Genomic DNA, 20,711 nt, shown 5'->3' with positions numbered 1-20,711 from the left:
AGGTAGAATGCCCCTGGGTTCAATCCCCAATATCACAATAAATAAATAAATAAATAAATAAAAGAACACAGAATGGGAAACCGAGCCAGGCACAGTGGTGCACACCTGTAATCCCAGTACTTGGGAGACTGAAACAAGAGGAATCAGGTTCTAATCCAGCTTATAGTAATTTGGTGAGGCCCTATTTCTTCCTTCCTTTCTTTTTTTTTTAAATATATCCTTTATTGGTGCATTATGGTCTCACATCCTAATGTAAATCACATAGACAGTGACATACATGCCTTTGGCACCCGGTATCTCCCCATCTTCCCCCTTCCCCATACAGAGTACTGAGATTGACATTGGTATTTTCATATATATACACAGAGCTAATGGAAGTATTTCCTTCAGTGAACCCCATCTTCCACCTCCCCTTCCCCTTGACCACCTCCCTGGCTCCACTGATTTCTCCGCCATTATCGGAAGCCCCTCTGGTATCCCGTACTCACTAGATTCTGCATATTAGAGAAAACACAAGACCCTTCACTTCCTGTGACTGGCTAATCTCACTTAACATAATGTTCTTTGGGTCCTTCCATTTTTTTTTTCTTTTCGTAAAATCTTCTTGTTTTTATTTTTTCCTCCAAGTTAGATGAAGACTGAATTTATTTTTAGCATAAACATAGACACAAATAACTCATAAAGCATTGCTATTTGAAATTTCTCAGTTAAATACATTCTCAGGGAAGATACAGAGAAAATTTCCTGTCCCCAGAATTTGGACGTATATTTTCATTAGATTACAACTGATTTCAGAAGTTTCAAGGCTTCAGGGTAATTTTTTCCCCCCAAAATACTGGCCAAACATGGTAATTACTCAGTGTTTGGAAGTGCCAAAGGGAAGAGTCATATCTTGGGAAATTTACATGCAAACAGGTAAGGTAATGAATTTCTTTACTTGTCTAGAGTGTTGGACTCTAATTAAATACTACTGAATGAACCAATTTGTTCCACAAAAATACTTTCTGTGTCCATTTCCTTGAAAAGCATCTCTATTTTTTATATATTTCTTTTTTAAATATTTTACTGGTGCATTGTAGTCAGACATCTTAGTGGAATACAAGATGGTGGAGACATACAGACATACATGCACACATCACCCAATTAGCCCTTACCCAATTCCCACCCCATTCCCTCTTCATCCCTCTCTCCCAGGCTTGGCTCAGTGATTGACTTTGATATGTTTAAGTACATCAAGTGCTTTCATTTTCTTGCAGATGACATACTATTGTTCTAATCTATTGCCGAATGGAATTTGTTATGTATATCCCATAATAATTTTACATTCCATTCATCTGTTGGTGGACACCTAGTTTCGTTCCATAATTTGGTGATTGTGAATCGTGCTCGTTTCGACATGGATATGCATATATTGCTGTAGTTCTCTGATTTCAGCCCCTTTGGAAAGATACCCAGGAGTGGTATAGCCGGATCATATGGTGGATCCATTCCCAGTTTTCTGAGGAATCCGCACACTGATATTCACAGCGGCCGAACTAATTTGTAATCCTGCCAACAGTGTAGAAGTATTCCGGTTTCCCCACATCCTCGCCAACATTTATTATTTTTTGACTTCTCGATGATGGCATTTCTGATTGAGGTTAGATGGAATCTCCGTGTGGTTTTGAGTTGCATCTCCCTGATTGCTAATGATGTCGAACATTTTTTTTTATGTTTTTATTGATGAGGCCCTATTTAAAAAATAAAAAGGGCCAGGGAAGTGGGGCTTGAAGCATGATGCTTTACTTAGGTGATATTAAAGAGATAGAAGGTGTCCCTGTTGGTTCTGCCCACCTTTGGGCGTAGGTGGCCACTGACAATTACTGAGTCCTGAGTCTCTATCTTGGGATCTATCTTTTAGGGGGTTAAATCGCAAAAGAGCTTCTTGCCTGAGCTGGGGATTAGAGGAGAGCAAAAAGCAGTTTTAATTGATGGGCACTGGGTGGTGCATAAAACTTGGGAGGCTGAGACAGGAGGATCTCAGGTTCCAGACCAGCCTCAGAAACCCAACAAGACCCTCAGCGAGGTCCTGTTTAAAAAAAAAAAAAACATTATAAAAGGGCTGCGGCCAGGTATGGTGACACATGCCTGTAATCCCAGCACTTGGGAGACTGAGACAGAAGGATTGCAGGAACCAAAAAAAAAAAGTAAAAGTAAAAAAAATAAGAGGAAGAAGGAAGGGGAGGAGGAGGAAGGGAAAGAAGAAAGGGCTGAGGGTGTAGCTTGAAGGTAAAATGTCTCTGGGTTCAATCCCTAGTACCAATAAACAAATAAAAAGGAGAAGAAAGCAGTTTTTGGAGATGAAGGGATACGAGAGCATGTGTGTTTAGGGAGGATCTCAGGGGATTATCATAATGAGACTTTTTGCCCCAAGTCAGCTGCTGTACCTGAGATAACTTTGGAATGGTCACCTCAGACACGTCAGATGGAGACACTGCACCCTGAGATGCTCTGTCTTGACTTCTCTTTTTCTTACGATTCTCTTCTGAACCCTAGCACCAGGAAAAAGTCCTTAAACCCTGACAATCATGGATATTCACTGATACTCACCGAGGACCGGGACCAGCTCTTTCAGGAGCTTCTGTAACTCTTGGGACAGTTTTATTCCTTTGAAGACTGGGTATCCTTATTCATTAAGTGGGGAACGAACGAAGGGTGGGGAGAGAAGACAGTCACTCGATCATATGAGATTGCTTCAGGGCCTGGCTCTTGTTGAGCCCTCCACGTGCCCTTCATCTCAGATAATCTCTTTAGAAATAGAAATAATTGTATGCCAGTACCATGCTGTCCTTATTATTAGAGCTCTGTGTATAATTTGAAATCAGGTATTGCGTTGCCTCTGGCTTGGTTCTTTATTGCTCAGAATTGTTTTCGGCTATTCTGAGTCCTTTGTGCTTCCATATGAATGTTGAGACTTTTGCTCGTTCTGTGAAGTTGGCATTTTGATAGGGATTGCACGGAATCTGTAGATCGCTTTTGGCAGTATGGCCATTTTGAAAGTATTTATTCTGCCGACCCAAGGCTGTGAGAAGTCTTTCCATCTTCTAATGTTTCAGTTTCTTTATTTAGTAGTGTTTGACAATTTTTATTGTTTTACCCCGTGCATAGATTTATTCCTAGAGGTCCCCCTACTTTATTTCCCCTCTGAGGCTATTGTGAATGGCACGGTTTTATTGGTATATAGAAGAGCTGTTGGTTTTTGTATTTTGATTTTGTAGCCTACTGCTTGGATGAATTTGTTTATCAGCTCTAAAAGTTTTCTGTTGAAGTTTTTGTTGTTGTTGTTGTTTTTTTTTTGTTGTTGTTGTTTTGATGGTACTGGGGTTCCTGGAAGCCCTTCTACCTCCAGGCTATACTCCCAGACCTATTATTTATACTTTTTAAATTTGGAAACAGGGTTTCCTAAGCCAGCGCACGTGGCTGGCTTCGAACCTGTGAGATCCTCCTGTCTCCACCTCCCGAGCGCGGGGATTACAAGCGTGCGCCACCACGCCCGGCTTCTGTTGAAGTTTTTTGCCATCTTTTAACTATAGGATTATAGTGCCTGCAAACAGATATTTCACCACTTCTTTTTCTATAGGTATCCCTTTAATTTCCTTCTCTTTCCCAATTGCTGTGGCTAGGAGCCCAAGTACTCTACAGACAGTGGTCATGACCATGGGCATCCTTGCTGTTTGCGGTTATAGCCATTAACATCTCCTGCATTTGATTATGAATTGCCTTTATTCCTGTGTGTGTGTGTGTGTGTGTGTGTGTGTGTGTGTGTGATACTGGGGATGGAACCTAGGGACATTCTATCTCCAAGGTACACCCCCAGCCCTATCTTGTTTTTATTTTTTTATTTGGAAACAGGGTCTCACTAAGTTGCAAAGGGCTTCACTAAGTAGCTGAGGCTGGCCGCGAACCTGCGATCCTCCTGACTCAGCCTCCCAGATACTGGGATGACAAGCGTGCGCCACCATGCCAGCCCTTATTTCTTTTTATCTTCAAGGTGTATCACCTCAATCGATTTCTTCTTTTTGTCATTTGGAGGCATCCCTCCAGTTTATTTTTTGTGGTGTTGGGGATTGAACCCAGAAGTATTCTACCTCTGAGCTATACCTCCAACTCTATTTTCTGTGAAACAGAGTCTCAGTAAGTTGCTGATGATGGTCTTGCTAAGGTGCTGAGGGTCTTAAGTTGCTGAGGCTGGCTTCACCTGTGATCTTCCAGGCTCAGCCTCCCGAGTACTGGGATTATAGTTGTGCACCATCACGCCTGGCTTCCTCCTGGTTTCTTGACCGTTAAAGCATCTACACAAATAAAGACTTAGTAATTTCTATTGAATTTTACACGTTTGATTCCTCTCCCATTCTTGGACTCCAAGGTCTCAAATTCATTTTAGCATCACTCCTAGAGGGACAGTTATACCATTGACTGTGGACCTGAATAAAAACATTCTCATCTACATTGAATGATCTATGAGGCCATTAAAAAAGAAAAGGAAATCCCATCATTCAGGAGGCTGAGACCGGAGGATCACAGTTCGCCGACAGCCTCAGATACTTAGTGAGGCCCTCTGCCGCTTAGTGAGACCCTGTTTCCAAATAAAGAATAAAAATAGGACTAGGGGTGTAGCTCAAAGATCAAATGCCCCTGGGTTCCATCCCCAGATCCGTAAAAAAAGAAGAAAAAAAGAGCGAGGTACCTCTATTTACGATGATAAATGATTTTCAAGATATATGTAGGTGGAAAGGAAGCCAAGGCTCAGAGGGGTAAATAGCATAGGCTACCATTTGTGAGGAAATTATTCAATAAAAATGGATGCACACACATGCATACACTCATATATAATCGGACTTGCTGAGGATACATAAGTACCTGGTCACTGTCATGGTGTCTGGGGAAGGATCTAGGTGGTTGACGGATAAGGACTCAAAGGAGAGTTTTTGTACCTCTTGGTTTTGTACCATTTACATCTCTTTTCTACCCAAGCCATTTGTTTGATATAGATAGATAAATAGGTGCGGAGACAAAGTAAAAAAGAGAGAAAGGTTTTTCTCCTTGTTGACATCTTAGAAATTACAGAGCAATCGAAACAGAACTACTTTTTCCGCATCTGGTTGGGACTCTGACATTTCACGCTGTTCCCTTTGCTGCCGAGAGCATCTCGTCCTGCACGGCGTGGGTGTTTAGTGACCGGACACGGTGAGAAAATGCTGCTGATTCTTGGGCTCGGGAGCGGGGCCCCTGCAGCCGTCACTGCAATGGTGTATTTCGGTCTGAGTTTTTCAGAACTGACCCTTGGCTGTCTCCTCAGTACTCCCGCCAAACTCTCATCAGCCTGACCATCCTTCGGTGGCTTTCCTTGTTCTCTTGGTACCAACCTTCACCCCCACCCATTGCCCGTAGCCACAGTTTCCTGCTCAAAAATCATGGACTGGACTAATCAGTCTGGTCTTTATTCATATTTGGAAAAACTCTTATTCATCTGGTTGAAACATTTCTCCAAAGAATGTCTACACTTGGGCTATCAGAAAGCCCCCTGTATGCTCTGATGATTCCAGCATCCTCTCTAGCCGCTCTATTTTAAGGGTAAAGTCAGGGATATGTATATTCAGGAAAGGCAGATTGGGGGTACTGTCAATGTTCACCACAAACCAAAACAGCCTTTGCCTATGAGCCGCCTGGTATCATGATCATACTATTTATCTGATGTTCTGGACGGGGCATCTGGACTGATTGGTGATTGGGATGTTTTAGGAACTTGCAAAATAAACTAGATCTCTCTGCATCAGCACTACTGACACGCGGAACCTAGTGATCGTGGGGGAGGCTGTCCCATGCACGGTGAGGTATTCAGCAGCGTCCTTGATGCCAATCGCGTCCCTCACACTGTGACAACCCAAAGTATCTCCACTGACTTTATTCCATACAAAGGGTAGAGTAAGTACAAAGGCTTCGAGAGTGACGGAGCTTGACTTGTTCAGTGACGCATCCTCACAGCTGGAGGGGTGGTCAACAGGGTAGGGGGCAAGATCTGAGCTGCAGAGATGCATACGGAAGATGCACGACCCCAGGACAGGGCACCCCTGGGTGAGACCCGCTACTGTAAGCAATGCCCTCCCTGTGAGCCCACGCCAGGATAGGAAGCCTGCTGTTGTGAAGGGCACACACTGCTAGTCTATACTTCTAAATGATATTTCATGTCTATGGCCAGAAGTATGGGGTTTCGTTCACACCAAGAAATTCTTCAGTTCTCTAAACCCCAGCTGGATGTCCTTGCAATTCAGTACAGTTCTGATACTATCCACCTGGATCCAGTGTCCAGAGCCCACAGCTCAGAACCGAGACCCACTAAACCACCTGTTCCTGTACACGCTTCTGATGCCGATCGCAAAGCCCAGTCCCGGGCATTGGGGTTTCCATGACTCCTGTTTTGGTCCGCCCCCTTACAGCTATAATCTAAAGATTGACCTTGTAACTTAGAGGGAAGAAGATGATTTATTTTCTTACCGTTTTGGGTTCAGGCCACGTGAGGCCGGGGACCGCAGATCTTGGGGCATGGTGGCAGTCCTCACATCATGGAAACCGAAAGCCAGAGAGGGAGCCGGGGAAGGAGGATCCGTTTACATAATCTTAAGATGGCGCCCCCAGGGGTCCACCTGCAGTGCCACCCTACTGGCCTGGGCCACCACCCAGATAAATCCATGACAGTGAATTTATCCACTGCTGGGATTACCGACCTCAAGATTCAATTGCATCAGCTCCAAACATTTTCTATTTTTTAACTACAAAACCCCCTCCTAAGTATGGATCTATGCTAGAACGGCTCAGAGAACTCAGAGAAACACTTTGCTTATGTTGACCAGCTTCTGTATGAAGGGTGTCTTAGATGGCGCTGAGCAGTCAGATGAAGGGGTCCATAGGGCCGGGTTGAGTGATGTTTTCTATCCGTCTCCCCCACCGAGAAGGTTCCAGGAGATCAGTGTCTAGTTTGGTTCACTGCTGGTGCGCCGGGGGTGGGGTAGAGTGGCTACCTCCCATAAACCTTAAGATGAGTAAATGAGCTGTAAGCAGAAGCTCTTTAGATAACACCCCCAGGAGGCTCTGGGCTGGGCAGAGTCTGCTCACTTTGCAGCTGATGAACCTGAGGCTGTGCTAGCAGTTTCTCACCTGTCTGTATGTCTGTCTGTCTGTCTGTCTACGTGAGCTGGTCGGTCTTGGCCCTATAAGGAGGGGGATTTTGCAATGTAGAGAGGAGGGGCTAGGTCATGCTGTCCTCCTCCGTCAGTAGCTTGCCTCTCTCCCTCCCTGGTATTGGAGAAGACTCAGTCTGCGCCTCTTCAGTTTACCGGCTGATTCCTGAGATAAGACTTTTGGAGCCAAAATCATAGACAGTTTTTTTTTTTGTTTGTTTGTTTGTTTGGTTTTTTTTTTTTTTTTTTTTTTTTTTTTTTTTTTTTTTTTTTTTTGGTGGTACTGGGGTTCCTGGAAGCCCTTCAACCTCCAAGCTACACTCCCAGACCTATTTTAAACTTTATTTTTGGAAAAAAGATCTCTTAAGCCAGCAGGGCTGCTGGCTTCGAACCTGCGCGATCCTCCTGTCTCCGCCTCTCAAGCACCGCGGGGATTACAAGCGTGCGCCACCACGCCCAGCTGACAGTTTTCTTTTTTTTTTTGGGAAATGGCTCAGCTGACAAACTCACTGAACTGAACCTCAAACAAAGGGTTCACGTAATCCATATACCCTAGGTCTCTCACTTTAGAGAGGGGAGGTGTGAGCTTGAGATATGTTGTACCTAGCAAGGTGCTTAAGTTACATGCCACTACATACCACCCCCCAGCCCCCTTTTTTTTTTTTTTTTTTGCGGATCTGGGGATGGAACCCAGGGGCATTCTACCTCCGAGCTACACCCTCTGCCCTATTTTTTTTTATTCTTTATTTTGAAACCGGGTCTCACTGAGTTGCAGAGGGCCTCACTAAGTAGCTGAGGCTGTCTGCGAACCGCGATCCTCCGGTCTCAGCCTCCCAAATGCTGGGATTACAAGCGTGCGCCGCCACGCCCGGCTTCCCCAGCCCTCATTTAACTGACTCTTGTTGTTGTTGTTGTTGTTGTTGTTTTGGTGGTGCTGGGGATGGAACCCAGAGGCTTTCTACTGGGCTACACCCTAAGACCTATTCATTATTTTATTTGGAAACAGGGTCTCACTAGGTTGCTGAGAGCCTCACTAAGTAGCTGAGGCTGGCCTTGAGCCTGTGATCCTACTGTCTCAGCCTCCCAAGCACTGGGATTATAGGTGTGCACCACCACGCCGTAACATTTATTTCTTGATCACTAGCTGCCTCACTTATAAATTGGAGCTAACAGAACCTTCAAGAAAAAGTTTGACTTATAGAAACTTAACATATTGCTCAGCTCTTCGCTACCATAGTTCTGAAATGCTTTGTCTCTTCCTTCTTGCTATGCACTTTATTTTCTACCGTGTAGTACCTGAGGCTTATTTGCCAAAGTAGTAAATTTAATTCACATTTAGCTTCCTGAATTTTGATACCTCTAGGTCCAACGCATCATTATATACTGTTTTTATTTTTTATTATTTTTTATTTTTAGATTTTATCCTATTTTCAAAGTCGGCCTGTTTTTTTTTAGCTAATGTAATGTCTGGGCCAGTATTTGACGTTTATTGCTCTCCTCAAGGTCAAGCAGTGGCTGTCGAAAGTCGTTTTCAATGCCCTCTTCTGTTTCCTCTGCAGAAAAAGTTGCCTTTGACGACGCTGGCTCAGTGTCTGATGGAGGGGTCAGCTATCCTGGGAGATGACACACTTCTTGGGTAAGGTGACACCGCGTGTGGGTGCGTGCCAGATCGAGGTATGTCCTCATCCCTTCCAAAAAGGGGACTAGACGTTCTCAGGGAAGCCCAGGCATGCCTGAATTCTAGCCAGGCCTGGGTGGAGAGGGAAAAAAATCTTAACAGAGAGAAATCAACACCCTCTGCTCTGGAGTTGTTCCGTTTGTGCCCAGAGGCAAGCCCCTAAGGAGGAGAAATGAACGGACAAGCGGAATCCCTGGAGGCTTCTGTGGAGTCCAGCCTCAGCGTCTCTGTGAGCAACGTCAGAACTTTGAGGATTCCCAGAAGAACAAGCCTGGCTGAGTCTGAGCTCGCAGTACGACGCACGAAAATAGAGCCTTCCGCAGAGGACAGCAAGAGACTCTCCCACAGTGGGGAGCACAGCCCGTACCCTCAGGACTAAAAGTCACAGGACGGTGTGAAAAGAATGTAAAAGAATTAGTTAACGTGAGATTTCACAGTGAACTAGAGAGGAGGAAAAGCCTTTGACCGAGGGCTCGCTCACCAGGGGAAAAGAAAGGCAGAAACAGAATGCAGACCAAGGTGAACTTGTTTTTTGTTTTTGTTTTTTTTTTTTGGTGGTACTGGGGGTAGAACCCAGAGGCTTATCTACCTCTGGGCTACACTCCCAGACCTATTTTATATTTTATTTGGAAACAGGGTTTCTTAAGCCAGCTGAGGCTGGCTTCAAACCTGCGTGATCGTGATCCTCCTGTCTCCGCCTCCCAAGTGCAGGGATTACAAGCGTGCGCCACCACGCCCAGCTCAAGGTGAACCTCTTAAAAGGACTCTGCTGATCTTTAAAACCTGGGGGTGTAGCTCAGAGGTACAATGCCCCTGGGTTCCACCCCCAGTACCAAAAATTATATATATATATATTATATATATATATATATATATATATATACACACACACACATATATATACACATATATATTTATATATATACATATATATGTGTGATTTTATTATATCATTCCATCCCCAGTACATATATATATATACACAACACACACACACACACACACACACACACACACACACACATATATATATATATATATATATATAGGCCAGGCATGGTGGTGCACGCTTGTAATCCCCGCGCTTGGGAGGCTGAGACAGGAGGATCGCGCAGGTTCGAAGCCAGCCTCAGCTACTTAGTGAGGCTCTCAGCAACCTAGTGAGACCCTGTTTCCAAATAAAAAATATAAATTGAGTCTGGTAGTATAGCCCAGTGATAGAAAGCCTCTGGGTTCCACCCCCAGTACCACCAAAAAAATAAAAAAATAAAAAAAGGAAAAAAAAACCTATATTATAGAATGATTTAGTTATATATCCTTCGGTGGAGTGCCAGGGCACCATACTTTGTAGAAGAGGATTGAGCTTCCTGGGTGCTGATCCGTTTCAGCCCCATCTCCCACTTCTGAGGTCCCCAGGCTTTTATCCTCTCAGCAGGAAATTTGAGATTTCTCTGGGAATCTGAGCAGGTGCCCAGGAAGGATAAGAAGGTTCAAGGACGTTGGAGGGAGGCAGTTTCCCAGCGAGCAGCCCAGCCATCCGTGCCATCGTGCAGACAGGCTCGCTCCAGAAAAGCCCTGCCCACCTGCCCTGAGCATATCAGTGTCCACCTTTAGGCACCAGCGGGTCACAGAGATCGCCCTGAATCCAAGGGTAGCCTCTAACCTGAATCCCAGAGGGCAGTCAGGGTCAAAAAATGGAGTTTGGAAGAGACAGAGATTGTGTTGGGGAGGAGAAGGTCTCGGGGAAGCGATCCCTGATGTTTTCAAGCAGCAGAGAAGAGGGAGCAGCCGCAGACAAGAAAGCATCCGCGGGCTTAGAGGGCTTAGCGGGAATGTTTATAGGGCAGAGACAACCAAACCAGAAGCAAGCTCATAGATGTGAGAAAAGAGGACAGCAGCTACGAAACCCTGGGTGGAAGTTTTGGAAGAAAAACTGGAGGAAATCATCCAGGAAATTAAGCAAGAAGGCCAAGATGCGTCAAAGGGGGAAAAAAAAAAAACAAAAAAAAACTAGAGGACCAATTCAGGAAGCCTTATGCCTAGGAGTTCTTAGAAAAGGTGTGAATGAGACATCGAGAAATTACTAGTATGATAAAAAAGTAAGAAATGCATTTTCTAGACTTGAAAGGTAGGAGTGTCTATACCTAAAGAGCCCATTAAACTCCCAACACAATGGAAGAAAAAAAAAAAAAAAACGTAACCTATGCTGAGGCTCACCACCGTGAATACTGGTGTCAGGACAACCCATAGGCTTCTAGAAAAAAAAAAGGTACGGTCACATTCCAAAGAACCCGAATTGTGAATGCCCCCAAACTCAGCCAAACCTAGCAACAAAGGAAGCCAGATGATCATTAAATCGTGTCTTCAAAAACTCTGGAAGATAATGATGTTCCTTATGGAGCGCATGCTCAGGTATCACTCTCCGTGCTATCGGATCTGAAAACTCAGCTTCCCACAAAGACTTTTTCTCAGGAAATTAAAGCAATATGTGCTTCCTAACAGAGGAAGAGACATTCCCAGGAAATGCTAAAGGAAGATTTCAGAAAGATTCTACGCCCAGGTAAAGAGGAAGGCGGTCTAGACTGGCCCAGGCCCGGTAGAGATGGGTTCATGAAGACAGAATTCACCTGAATCAGCTGTGCTTCGGTGTCCTAAGAGACAAGTCGGAAATATGTCAGAGTGTTATGGGTTCGATTAGGAATATAGGAACCCAAATTAGCAACTAGGAGCCAATCATTAGCTCGAAGGAGGAGAAATAAACAGGCAGAAACGAACAACAATCGCTACCCTCTCCAGCTCAGCGCCAAAAAGCTTGGGAACAGAAGTTTTGCACATTTTGAATATTTTTTCGGGTTTCGGGAATATTTACATAATAGACTTTAGCAGTTGACATCCGTCATCTGAAAATCCGAAATCCGAAATGCTCCATGATCTAGAACTTTCCAAAGTTTGAAATTTGGGCTAAGGAACGCAAAACCCACACTGCAAGTGCCAGACACACATCCTGAGACAGGAAGATCGTGGTTCCTGGGCAGCCTCAGCTACTTAGTGAAGCCCTTTGCAACTCACTGAGACCTTGTTTCAAAATAAAGAATAGAATGCCCCTGGGTTCCATCCCCAGTATGGCCAAAGGAAAAAAAAGAAAGTACAAAGAAGCCGGGCGTGGTGGCGCACGCTTGTCATCCCAGCATTTGGGAGGCTGAGACAGGAGGATCTCAGGTTTGTGGACAGCCTCAGCTACTTAGTGAGGCTCTCAGAAACTTAGCAAGACCCTGTTTCAAAATAAATAATAGGGTTGCAGGTATAGCTTGGAGGTAGAATGCCCCTGGGTTCCATCCCCAGTACCGCAAAAAAAAAAAAAAAAAAGATAAAAATCACAATTTGGGAGTTGACATTTAGAGCAGATATAAAAAGGAATCAGAGTCTACTCGTATCCTACCTATGTATATGTATATAAAGAAATTCTACAAACAAACCAAAATAAATGTCTCCCAATTCAACGTAGCCAAAGAATCCGAGTGGCCACTTCATGGGCGAGGGGTGTTGGAGGACCCAGGGTTTATGAAGAAATACACAGTCTCACCAATAGCGAAGGAACGCAAGTTAAACGCAGAATGCGGTTAGATGTTGTGTCCATCAGTTTGGCAGAGTTTAAGCCGCTCACCACCAATCACGAGCAGAGGATGGCGGGGACCTAGAGCAACAGACACTGCTGTCCTCTGGTGAAATTCTCACCCATGAAGAAAGAGACCGCACACGCCCATACAGCACAGCACTGCCTGTAATAGCTAAGACTCTGGATTGTGGGAAAGCTTAATAAATGGAGGATGTATTCGTCAGCTCATCGTCTGTAACAAGAATACCTGGCAGGTACAATGTAGAGTAGGGAAGATTTATCTTGTCTCACAGTTCCAGAGGAGGAGGAGGAGGCAGTAGTAGTAGCAGTAGTAGTAGTGGTATCAGTAGCTGGGCACATTGGCACACACCTGTCATCCCAGTACTTAGGAGGCTGAGACAGGAGGATCGCAGGTTCAAGACCAGCCTTAACAGCTTAGTGAGACTCTGTTTCAAAGGAGGTAGAATGCCTCTGGGTTCAACCTGCAGTACCGCCCCCTTCAAAAAACAAAAAAAAGCAAGCAGTATATGTTGAGGATAAAAACATTGGTATATAGCCGGGCGTGGTGGCGCACGCCTGTAATCCCCGCGCTTGGGAGGCGGAGACAGGAGGATCGCGCAGGTTCGGAGCCAGCCGTGCTGGCTTAAGAGACCCTGTTTCCAAATAAAAAATATAAAAATGGGTCTGGGAGTGTAGCCCAGAGGTAGAAGGGTTTCCAGAAACCCCAGTACCACAAACAACAACAAAAAACAAAAAAACAAAACATTAGTATAAAATTTTTAAACCAAGCAAAGCAGCAATATTAGATATTGTATGTAAATGTGTTATTATAGAGATAGGAAAGAAATTTACAGACTTTCGAGTAACAATCGCCTCTTTTCATAGCAAAGCAGCAATATTAGATATTGTATGTAAATGCGTTATTATAGATATCGTAAAGAAATTTACTGACTTTAGAATAACAAGTGCCTCTCTTCATACCTTTGCCAAATGGTACAAAGTTTTTATTAGTTTCAGTTAATACGGTACCATGTAAAGAGAGGGCAGTTATTTGGGGAGAAATTAACATATTTGAAGTCTGTCCTGTCACCTATGAATGAGAGTTAAAATTCAGCTCTTTCCGAACCTCTGCCATTTGCCCATTACTGACCAACTCTTGAAATACTGTTCCTTACTCTCTCCCTTGGGTGATTCCCTACTCATCCTGTACTAGCACAATTCCATGGGCTAGGTGTGGTGGCTTACTGCTGTAATCCTAATACTTGGGAGGCCGAGACAGGGGGGTCTAAGGTTCAAGACCAACCTCAGCAACTTAGCGAGCCTCTCAGCAACTTCGTGAGACCCTGGTTCCAATAAATAATAAAATGAGGCTGGGGTTATAGCTTGAAGGTAGGATGCCCCTGGGTTCAGTCACCAGTACCACAATAACAAACAAGAAGAAGAAGAAGAAGAAGAAGGAGGAGGAGGAGGAGGAGGAGGAGGAGGAGGAGGAGGAGAAGAAGGAGAAGGAGGAGGAGGAGGAGGAGGAGGAAGAGGAGGAGGAGAAGAAGGAGGAGGAGAAGGAAGAAGAGGAGGAGGAGAAGGAGGAGGAGGAGGAGGAGAAGGAGGAGAAGAAGAAAGAAGAAGGAGGAGGAGGAAGAGGAGAAGGAGAAGGAGGAGGAGGAGGAGGAGAAGGAGAAGGAGGAGGAGAAGGAAGAAGAGGAGGAGGAGAAGGAGGAGGAGGAGGAGGAGAAGGAGGAGGAGAAGGAGGAGAAGAAGAAAGAAGAAGGAGGAGGAGGAGAAGGAGAAGGAGGAGGAGGAGGAGGAGGAGAAAGAAGGAGGAGGAGGAGGAGAAGGAGAAGGAAGAGGAGGAGGAGGAGGAGAAGGAGGAGGAGGAAGAGGAGAAGAAGAAGGAGGAGGAGGAGGAGAAGGAGGAGGAGGAGGAGGAGAAGAAGAATAAGAATAAGAATAAGAAGAAGAAGAAGAAGATGATGATGATGATGGAGGATAGATTTCTTGGCTTAGGAGGAAGGGTTTCCTTTCTATTGAGTTTTGGTCTGTGTTTGAAGATGTTGGTGTATTAGTGGACGAATCTTAACGAGTTTCTCCAGAACTCCCGGGCAGGAGAGAGATAGAAACAGCTGTGTTTTTAGGTTTGTGGAGTTGGCACACGTGATTCTGTTATTTCTTTACTTTTCTGCTACCCCAAATGTCCCCTTTGGTCCCAGATACAGGTGAGTAAGCCCGCACTGTTTGGAAGGACTGATCTTTTTGGAACCGAAATGCGCCAGCTTGAGGACAGGATCCTGGGCAAAGTTCACCCGGCGGGGAGGCGGCGGGAGCTGGACTCCGGCACCGCGCTGTCTTCCAGATGTTCACTTTGGTTTTTTTCCCTCTGGTTGCAGGAAGATGCTGAAACTCTGCGGGGAGACAGAGGACAAGCTGGCCCAGGAGCTGACCCATTTTGAGTTGCAAGTGGAGAGAGACGTGATCGAGCCCCTGTTTCTGCTGGCTGAGGTGAGGAGTGGGCTGAGGCTGTGCAGCCCGGGAAAGGTTAGGGCACAGGCACCTTGGTCATTCTGCTTCCGGCCTTGTTATTCTTTCCATCCCTGCCCTCCTCCCTGTTCTTCTTTATAAGGAGTCATTACGGCCCAACCCTATGATCAGGGTCCCCAAATATGGCTGCCTTCTCCTCTGTTGGCAGTTCTTTGGGTAAAGTTGCAAAGCTGGCCGGGCACGGTGGCACATGCCTGTTATCCCAGGACTTGGGAGGATGAGACGGGAGGACCGCAGGTTAGAGGCCAGCCTCAGTAACTCAGCTCTCAGTAACTTAGTGAGACATGTTTCTAAATGCTGAGTGCGTAGCCACCCACCCGTGAGGTCTCCAGGGACTGAAACCTCTGTAAGGCCTCTTCTTGTAGTAGATGTTTATTTAGCTCTTTCCTCTGGGGACTTGAAAGGATACTAAATTAAAATCTATTATTGAAAAGCTATCTTAAGCAGTGCCTTATGCCTGTAATCCCAGCATTCTGGAGGCTGAGACAGGAGGATTGAGGTTCTCGAACAGCCTCAGCTACTGAACGAGGCCCTTTGCAACTCAATAAGACCCTGTTTCAAAATAAAAAATAAAAAATAGGCCTGGGGTGTAGCATGGGGGAAGAATGCCCCTGGGTTCCATCCCCATTGCTGCAAAACAGGGGAAAAAAAATAAGCTATCTTAATGTCAGGGTGATGACTTTGCTAATTTCTGCAAAGTGAAATTTTATGAAGGCAGACAGGAAATGCTTGGGAGCTTTATTTTCTCAAATCTGGACCCTTCCCAACTGCCTTTAACTGGTCATAAAAAAATTAAAAATAAAACCGAGCTGGGTGTGGTGGTGCACACTTGCAATCCCGTACTTGGGAGGCTGAGACAGGAGGATTGCAGGTTCGTGGCCAGCCTCAGTAACTTAGCGAGGCCCTCTGTGACGTAGTGAGACCCTGTTTCAAAATAAGAAATAAAATGGGCTGGGCATGGTGGTGTACGCTTGTAATCCCAGCATTTGGGAGGCTGAGATGGAAGGATCACAGTTCACGGGCTCAGCTACTTAGTGAGGCCCTTTGCAACTCAGTGAGACCCTGTTTCAAAATAAAGAATAAGCTGGGCGTGGTGGCGCACGCTTGTAATCCCAGTGCTTGAGAGGCTGAGACAGGAGGATGGCACAGGTTCGAAGCCAGCCTCAGCTACTTACTGAGGCTCTCAGCAACTTAGTGAGACCCTGTTTCCAAATAAATTATAAAATAGGTTGGGGAATATAGCCCGGAGGTAGAAAGTCCCTGGGTTCCACCCCCAGTACCTCCAAAAAAAAAGAAAGGAAGAAAATAAAAATGAAAGGAAGGAAAGAAAGAAGGAAGGAAGGATAAAAAATTGAGCTGGGGGTATAGCTCAGAGGTAGAATGTCTTTGGGTTCTGTCCCCAGTGCTGCAAAATATAAATAAAGAAATAAAATAAAGAATAAAAAATCAAGCTGGGGGTATAGCTGGAAGGTAGACTGCCCCTGGGTTCCATCCCCAGTACCACCAAAAAAAAAAAATAGAATACAATAAAAATAAATAAAATGGTACTGACTAGGGGAGTAGCTCAGAAGTAGAATACCCCAAACACACCACACACACGCGCGCACACACACACACACACACACACACACACACACACACACACACGAGCAATACCCTCCCTTGCAGGCCCCTAGAGTGATGAAGATGTCCTACCTCTGCACAGGCCGGTCAACCCCAGCCTTGCGTAGCCACCGAGTACTTGAAATGTGCTTAGTGCCATCCGGAACCTCCATTTTAAAATTGTATTTCATTTTCATGAACTTAAGTTTAGAATGACCTAGCTACGTGCGACTGGAGGCTACAGCGGTCCCGAAACTCTGTTTTTAATTTTATTTGAATTCTTGTGAATGTAAGTTTAGAATGACCTAGATGCATGGGACAAGCAGCTCCAGGATTGGGCAGCCTTGTCCTAGACCAAGTCTGGTGACCTCTCTAGACCAATACCACCACAGCCTCTGGTCCTCTTTCGGGGACAGCGGTAGTGATACGTAATTACGTACGCCCCTACAGGTCATCAAAGAGAAACCCCGAGATGTAAAACACTGTCACAGGTAGGCAAAGACCAGCAGTAGGTTTCTGGATCCCATCCCTCCTGTAGCAGGTCACCCCTGCCAGGAGGGCTCATGAGAGGCCCTCTGCTCCTTTTATTTTTTATTTTATTTTATTTTTTTGCATTACTGAGGATGGGGTCCAGGGGCATTTGACCGCCGAGCTACACCCCCCAGCCCTATTTTTTATTCTTTATTTTGAAACAGGGTTTCACTGAGTTGCAGAGGAGCCTTACTAAGTAGTAGCTGAGGCTGGCCGCGAACCAGGGTCCTCCTGTCTCAGCCTCCCAAAGGCTGGGATTACAAGCGTGCACCGCCACACCCGGCCCTCTGCTCCTTTTAAGGTGGCCTGGGGCTTAAGGCTGACTCAGCAAAAAGCAGAGACTCCCGTGGTGCATGATTTGCCCTTGTTGGTATCTTATTTATTTATGTTTGCTACTGGGGACTGAACGCAGGGGTGTCCCACCTCTGACCTCCACACCCAGCGTGTCTGCTTGAGTGAACAGAGGATGGTTCATAGAATACTGGGTTTTCCTCACATTTTCCTCTCCTATTAAAAAAAAAAAAAAAAAAAAAACCTCAGCCTGAGATGATTTTAGTTCAATTTACGGCCAATTTTCCTTTTTAATTCTCACATCCTGCCCTACTTTCGCTGGGCCTGAAACCAAAATCCTGCGCTGGAATATTCAGGGAATGTTCATTTTTAGCAAGAAAAATATAAAAAGAGCGTCCTCATTCAACCAATATGGAAGCACTCTTCCCGGAAAGGAGCCATGGCGGCGGGCGGCGGGCATTCCTTATTTACCGAGGGGAAATCCTACTTTAGGTCCATAAATATGCAAGCTCGCCTGACTTTACTTATGCAGATATAAATGTCCTCGTGACATTCCAAACAGCGCCTCGGGTGTCCTGAGACCACGCACCTTCATTTTCCACTGCTCATCTTCTTTTTTGTCTCTCTTACTTTCTCCTCATTTATTTGTTTGTTTATTTATTTATTTATTGCCCTTGTGAAAATAGAGATGGGGTCAAGCTCCTCTCTTTGAGGGCTGAAGTAAGAGCATTAGTATGTCCACGCGAGCAGGGCAGCACAGATCCTATGACGTGATCTTGGTGGCTGTGGGGCCCGGCAGGTGTCCAGAAAAAGAAAGACAGCAAAATGTAGCTCGGGAAGAAGAATCCAGGATGCTGGGTAATATTGGCCACAGAGCACTGTGTCCGTCAGCTTTCCATTGCTGTAACAAGTTGCCTGAGGGCGCATCTTGAAAAGAGGAAAGGTTTATGTGGGCTCATGGTTTCGGAGCTTTGAGTCTGTGGTCAGGAGGATCTGTTATTTTGGGGTCTGCAACAGGGAAGCTCATCATGGTGGGGAACGTGTGGTAGAGCCAAGCTGTTCACTGGATGGTGGCGGGAAGCAAGAGAGAGACAGGAAGGGGCCATGGTTTCTAATATCCGCTTTGAGGGCGTGCCCCTGATGACCTGACTTCCTCCAACCAAGCCCCACTGCTGCCCAGTAAGACCACTGCTGGTGACCAAGTCTTCAGCATGTGGGCCTTTGGGGGTTATTTAACATCTAAACCAGGTGAGCATGGTGGTCCACATTTGTAGTTCTTGTACTTGGGAGGCTGAGACGGGAGGATTGCAAGTTTGAGACCAGGCCCAGCAACTTAGCAAGACACTGTTTGAAAATAAAAAATATAGGCCAGGCGTGGTGGTGCACGCTTGTAATCCCCGCGCTTGGGAGGCTGAGACAGGAGGATCGCGCAGGTTCGAAGCCAGCCTGAGCTATTTAGTGAGGCTCTCAGCAACTTAGTGAGACCCTGTTTCCAAATAAAGTATAAAATAGGTCTGGGAGTGTAGCCCGGAGGTAGAAAGCCTCTGGGTTCTACTCCCAGTACCACCAAAAATTAAAAATAAAAAAAAAGTATTCAGCTGTACAGTTGAGATTTATATACTTTCCTGTATTTCAATAAAAAGAATGTTTAAAAAAAGAAAATAAAAAATATATATATAAATAAGGCTGGAGGTATAGCTCGGAAGTAGAATATCCGTGGTTTCAATCCCAAATATTACACACACACACACACACACACACACACAAACACTCTCTCTCTCTCTCTCTCTCTCTCTCTCTCTCAAACTGTAACAGGTGCAGTGTTTCATTTATGCACGATGAGTCTTCTGGAGCTCTTTTTTTTTTTTCCTGGAAGCCCTTCTACCTCCGGGCTACACTCCCAGACCTATTTTATATTTTTGAATCAGGGTCTCTTACGCCAGCGTGGCTGGCTTCGAACCTGCGCGATCCTCCTGTCTCCGCCTCCCAAGCGCGGGGATGACGAGCGCGCGCCACCGCGCCCGACTGGCGTTCTACCTTTGAACTACACCCCCAAGCCCGACTTTTTTTTTTTTTAATTTCTTATTGGGAAACAGGGGTCTTGCTAGGTTGCTGAGAGCCTCACTCATCACTGAGGCTGTCCTCAAACCCGCAGTCCTCCTTTCTTAGCCTCCCAAGCACTGGGACTACAGGTGTGCGCAAGCCACCATGCCCAGCGCCATTTGAATGCCTTCTTCTATCATTTATCCTTTTTCCCTTCCTCAGTCCTCCCCTCCAATCTCCTTCCACTAGTCGACAGGGAAGGTATCACTAACATGTTTGAAGAGGGAGGAGAAGGGAACAGGGGAGTATGCAGAGGAAAACACTCCAAGTACTGCGTACATCCATTTTTTATATCACTTGGAACCTCAAAATAATGTTTAGTCACCGCGCACCAATACAATTTACATATGCAAATATATGCAAATGATATGTGTGTATATATGAGTGTATGTAAATATGTGTATATATAAAATATATATGTAAATAATATATGTACATATCTAATATATGAATATATGTAAATAATATATGTGTGTATAAAATATATGTAAATATATGTGCATATATAACATGAATATATGCAAATAATATGTGTATGTTAAAATATATATGTAAATAATATATGTGCATATATGATATGTGAATATGTGTAAATAATATATGTATATGTAAAATATATGCACATATATATAAATAATATATATGTGTATATATAATATATGAATATATGTAAATAATATATGTATATATAAAATATATGTAAATAACATGCATATGTATATATGTATAGATATAAAAATTGAGATATATATATAAAATAGAGAGAGACGAGTTCTAAAGAATTGTTCGTGAGCCTCAGTTTGTGCCTGTCGTCTTCCGTAACCACAGGTGGAAATCCCAAATATTCAAAAGCAGAGGAAACACTTAGCAAAGTTGGTGCTGGACATGGATTCTTCCCGAACCAGGTAAGAGTTTCTTGGCTTTCTTCCCCCGCTTCTTCAGAGGCGTATGGCCTCGTGTCCAGGGTGGGGACGGGTTTGCCCGTGGGGAGGTCCGTTCTCTCCCGCCTGGGCTTCCCTTGCCCCCTCCCGCGTGCCGGCGTTGGAGGTAGCGGTCAGAGCCAGGCCCGCGGGGTCCCTGCTCCCATGGCGGCTGTGATCAGGTTTTGGAAGTAGATTCTGCGCGACGGAACAGCCAG

General features: G+C 45.1%; 1 protein-coding gene across 3 annotated transcripts in view; it reads left to right on the top strand.

The window, feature by feature from the left end:
- The window catches only part of ARHGAP44 (Rho GTPase activating protein 44), a gene marked incomplete at both ends in the record, with an annotated part of 178,039 nt that overhangs the window by 93,994 nt on the left and 63,334 nt on the right, over nt 1-20,711 (top strand). For all 3 annotated transcript variants that reach the window (XM_080713457.1, XM_080713456.1, XM_080713455.1), the window contains 3 exons: nt 8,777-8,853; nt 14,896-15,007; nt 20,402-20,478. In XM_080713457.1, coding sequence (XP_080569583.1) covers nt 8,777-8,853; nt 14,896-15,007; nt 20,402-20,478 — 266 coding nt within the window. The remainder of the gene's footprint in view (nt 1-8,776; nt 8,854-14,895; nt 15,008-20,401; nt 20,479-20,711) is intronic.

This window comes from Muscardinus avellanarius (genome assembly GCF_963383645.1).
Source record: "Muscardinus avellanarius genome assembly, chromosome: 16".
NCBI lineage: Eukaryota > Metazoa > Chordata > Mammalia > Rodentia > Gliridae > Muscardinus > Muscardinus avellanarius.
The sequence above is the reverse complement of the archived record's forward strand: the minus strand, read 5'-3'. Positions and strand labels throughout refer to the sequence as shown.